At 51.0% G+C, this 4,464-nt stretch overlaps 1 protein-coding gene across 1 annotated transcript; it reads left to right on the top strand.

Moving 5' to 3' along the window:
- The first annotated feature begins 630 nt into the window (after positions 1 to 630).
- On the top strand, positions 631 to 3,228 carry Otud1 (OTU deubiquitinase 1). The gene has a single exon (XM_021155960.3). The coding sequence runs from the start codon at positions 875 to 877 to the stop codon at positions 2,240 to 2,242; it is 1,368 nt and encodes a 455-aa protein (XP_021011619.1). The 5' UTR covers positions 631 to 874; the 3' UTR covers positions 2,243 to 3,228.
- The last annotated feature ends 1,236 nt before the right edge of the window (positions 3,229 to 4,464 follow it).

Below are 4,464 nucleotides of genomic sequence, written 5' to 3'. Positions count from 1 at the left end.
CATGGCAAGTCATTTGGTATTCCGAGGAAGGCTGTTGGAAAGCCTTCCTTTCGCCCTTGCATTTCCTAGGTGACTTAAGTTAGCGGTGCAGGAACGTCAATTTTTGCTTAGCGGGGCAGCAAGACCGTGTAGACCAGACCCAAACACGTTAACCTGAGGAAACGACTCAAGAAGTTGCTGAATGCCATTGGCCCTGCAGGTAGAGCTCAGTCCCTAGTCCGGAAGTGTTTTAGAAACACGTTATTCCAACCTATTTGTTTGCCCCAGCAACGCTGGCCCCGCCACAGCGTCACGCAGCAGGACCGCCGCATAGCCCACAGATCTGCTTCCCAGGTACCAGGCAGCCAGCAACCGTAGTCAGGTTGGGAGCGCACTCAATGCGCATGTCCGTCGCCCAGCCCCCGCCTCGCCCTCCCCGGCCACGCCCATGAGGCCGCCGCTGGGGGGCGGGGCCGCCCCGCTTGAATGGGGCGCGCATTCCTGTGGGACCACGTGACGCGGCCGCGCGGCCTGAGGTAAACAAGCGCGGCCCCGCCTCCTACCATCCGCGCGCTGCACTCCTGCTTGCGGGCGGGCGGCGCTCGTCTGAGCGGGCAGCTCCTCCAACCGTCCCCAGCGGCCGGCGCGGGGCACAGCTGCGCCAGCGTCCTACGCCCGAGTCCCGGGCCGAGCGCGCGCCCTCCGGTGCCCTCGGACCGCCCGCGCGCTGTGGCGCAGCACGAATTGGGTCGCGGCCCGGGCGCTATTCGCGGCTCCTGACGCGGCGGCCCGCGGCGCTGAGCTCAGCGCTATTCTCGGGCTCCGGGGCACTGCGCCCGAGGGTGTGTCTCCAAGCCGGGCTCGCAGCTATAAGGGGCCGCGGGCGGCCGCGGCCATGCAGCTCTACAGCAGCGTGTGCACCCATTACCCTGCGGGCACGCCGGGCCCCACGGCCGCCGCCCCGCCTGCCACCGCCGCCGCCGCCTTCAAGGTCTCCTTGCAGTCCGCCAGCCCCGCCGCCGCCGCCGCCGCCCCGGAGCCGGATACCGGAGAGCGCCCACCCGCCGCGGCCACCGAACCACGCGAAGCCGCTGCAGCCGCTGCCATGCCCGCCTTCTCTGCCTGCTTCGAGCGGTCCGGGTCCGCCGCCGCCGCCCCGCCCGGCGCGTGCAGCAAGCCGCCGCTGCCGCCGCACTTCACGTCCACGGCGCACATCGCCGTGCGGGCCCTGGGCGCCGAGCGCCTCCTGCTGCCGCCACCCTCAGCCCCCTCGCCGCCGCGTCGCGGTTCTTCCGCCTGGCTGCTGGAAGAGCTGCTCCGGCCCGACGAGCCCGCGGCCCCGAACGCCGTCCGCGACGCTCCCGACAGGAACTTCCGACTGAGCGAGCACCGCCAGGCCCTGGCAGCCTCCCAGCACCGGGCCCCTGCACCGGCCCCCGTCGGCCCGGAGCCCGGCGCCGGCCCCGGCCCGTGGGGTGAAGAGCGCCGGGCGGAGCGCAGTTCCCGAGGTTGGGACCGGGCGAGCGGTCGCAGCGACGCCTCCGGGGCTGACGCGCTCCGACGGCAAGATCCCGAAGCCGAGGCTCACCCGGTTCCGGCACCCGCTCGGAGCAGCGGCGAGCCGGCCCAGAACGGCGAAGGCGAAGCCGTCGGCACGCCCCGGGCGGATGCCAGGGACGAGAAGCTAGCCCTGTACCTGGCCGAGGTGGAGAGGCAGGACAAGTACCTGAGGCAGAGAAACAAGTACCGATTCCACATCATCCCCGACGGCAACTGCCTCTACCGAGCTGTCAGCAAGACTGTGTACGGGGACCAGAGCCTGCACCGGGAGCTGAGGGAGCAGACGGTGCACTACATCGCGGACCACCTGGACCACTTCAGCCCACTCATTGAGGGCGACGTGGGGGAGTTTATTATCGCTGCTGCCCAAGATGGGGCGTGGGCCGGATATCCCGAATTGCTGGCCATGGGGCAGATGCTGAATGTGAATATACACTTAACTACTGGAGGGAGGCTGGAGAGCCCCACCGTGTCTACTATGATCCACTATCTGGGCCCAGAGGATTCTCTAAGGCCCAGTATTTGGCTCAGTTGGCTCAGCAATGGACACTATGATGCTGTTTTTGACCACTCCTATCCTAACCCAGAGTATGACAATTGGTGCAAGCAAACCCAAATACAGAAAAAACGCGATGAAGAACTTGCCAAGTCCATGGCCATATCCCTGTCCAAAATGTATATTGAACAAAATGCATGCTCTTGAAAAGTCTGAGGACCTGACAAGTTGGGGGAAATGGCGCGTGTCAGTTGTGTTGGGAGAACCACACGAACTCTAATTAGGGTAATGGCACTTTTCAATTTCCTAGTAGACTGACTTTAGGTGTAATGCCTTAATCAGTTTTTGAATGTCCTCTCAGAGCCGCAGGTTGCTGGGCACCTGAATGATGTTTCCTGATAGCTTTGGGTGAGCCTACTGCTATTTATAATTTGCTGTATAAAGTGAGCGCTACTTAATTTGCAAGCTGATGTCTCACGGTATGAATTTGTTCATTCCTGGTAGTCTATTTTCTATAAAAATGTATTTTTGCACATTTTTAAAAATGGGTGTACTTTCATCTATTGCCTTGTTCCAATTTCGAGAAATGGCTTTTAAGCAGAATCCAGAGAAGTGCTTTCTATGAAGTTTATTTGTTTGTGATTTAGTAATTAGTTTATTGTTGAAATATTTCACAATTCGTAATTATTTCAAATGGATATTGACACATTATGTTACCAGATGATTAGCCCATTCCATTTTGATGAAACAAACCAATTTTTTGGGGGGAGAGAAGATGTTATTTTTTTAAGAAATGGTCCACTTTGAAGAAGTTAAGGAAGGGATAGCTATGGGACGATTTTTTTTTTTTTTCTAAATGACCAGGCCTTACTTGAAGTCTGCTATTTGCTGACGGCAGAATGATAATTCTGTACTCTAATGTTTATAGAGTAGATTGTCTAGTGTTCTCGATTGTGTTTGTTTTATTCATCAATTTAGGAAAGGCATTTATGAATTTTTGTGAGAAGTTCAGCCTCTTGCATTATACAGCTTCTTGGTTTCAACCACTGTTTTAAGCAGGAAGCTTTTGTCTTAATATTCTGTCGTTTTAAAGTTCTTCCAAAAGGTAAAATAGAATTCACTTTGTATTATGTAAAAATGTAAGCCACTTGTATGGTTTGCTGGGTCAAACAGTGTTTCCACCACACCTCCCCCCCTCAAAAAAATCCATGTTGCCACATTAACTACTTTTAGTGTATTTATTAGGTAATGCAGTTTGTACTTTTTTATTTTGTAACATTTTGTGATTTTTTTTGTACAATAATTATTTGTACAATGTAGCAGTTCTCAGCTGATGGAATGAATGAATAAAATGTATACTTTTACATCTCTCTGGGTAGAGTGGTTTTTAAGTAACCAAATCTCTTAAGAACTTTTTTAAATGTACACATTTTTTTTCAAGTGTAAATATGTCCCAGAATCCTGAGAGGTTTGCCAAATTCTCACATGAATGGGAAGTCTAGTCATATTAAAGGGTAAGTCTCAATGAAATATAATTTAAAGGTTTTCACCTAAACCTTTAGGCTTAGAAATTGCTCTTATTGGCTAAAGAAATTGCTCTTATTATTTCTAATTATAATCAGATTTTATCTGTGCCTATTGACTAATGAACAAGGAAGTATAATTTGACAGCCCAAGTCTAATTAAATGTTATACTTTGTGACCCACTCTTTTGATGTAGACTTTTTTGTATTAAAGAGTTGCCAAAGTGGTGTCCAGATTTACCTAATCTGGTTGTCATGGCAATGAGAATCTACTTTAAAATGTGCTAACCAGATTTAGTTCTAAAATGCATTTTATGTTATATATGTGCCCCCTTCAGAAATCACAATTCCCACTAGGTGGGGCATTTGGAAAGAGATTAAATCATGAGGGCTCTGGCCTCTTAAGCCTCATGAAGGGGCTGGAAGATTTAGCTTTAGGCCTTTTTTGGACCTCCGCAGTTCATGGATGCCTGGAATCTGTAAGTAACTGACCTTTATCAAACATGGCAGTTTCTTGGACTTCACAGCCTCTAAAAGGGAATAAATTTCTTTTATACTTAACCCAGTTTCAAGTGTTTTTTTCTAGCAACACAAATAGATTAAAAGACCACACCTATCTGTGTATATAATGTTGGGTGTGAGGTATCTTGCAGAATATAGCTAATTTGGATTTATTTTCAGTAGATTGCTTAGATACCACAGTTGCAGACACTGGAATCTGTTAACTACATGCTTGGAAGGATTACATTGGTTATCAAGGAAAGAAAATATCAGAAATTTAAATGTTAATTGTGGGTCTCTAGAGGTTTCGGTAACGTTTTGTCTCCCCTGGTTACATAATGTGGTCAGGAACAAATGCTATCTGAATTATGCGACTAGCCACTGCTTTATTTATTTTGTGAACTT

This window comes from Mus caroli, unplaced genomic scaffold, assembly GCF_978045245.1.
Source record: "Mus caroli unplaced genomic scaffold, Mus_caroli_1 scaffold_2, whole genome shotgun sequence".
Taxonomy (NCBI): Eukaryota; Metazoa; Chordata; class Mammalia; order Rodentia; family Muridae; genus Mus; species Mus caroli.
Note: the sequence above shows the minus strand (reverse complement) of the source record. Positions and strands in the feature narration are given on the sequence as shown.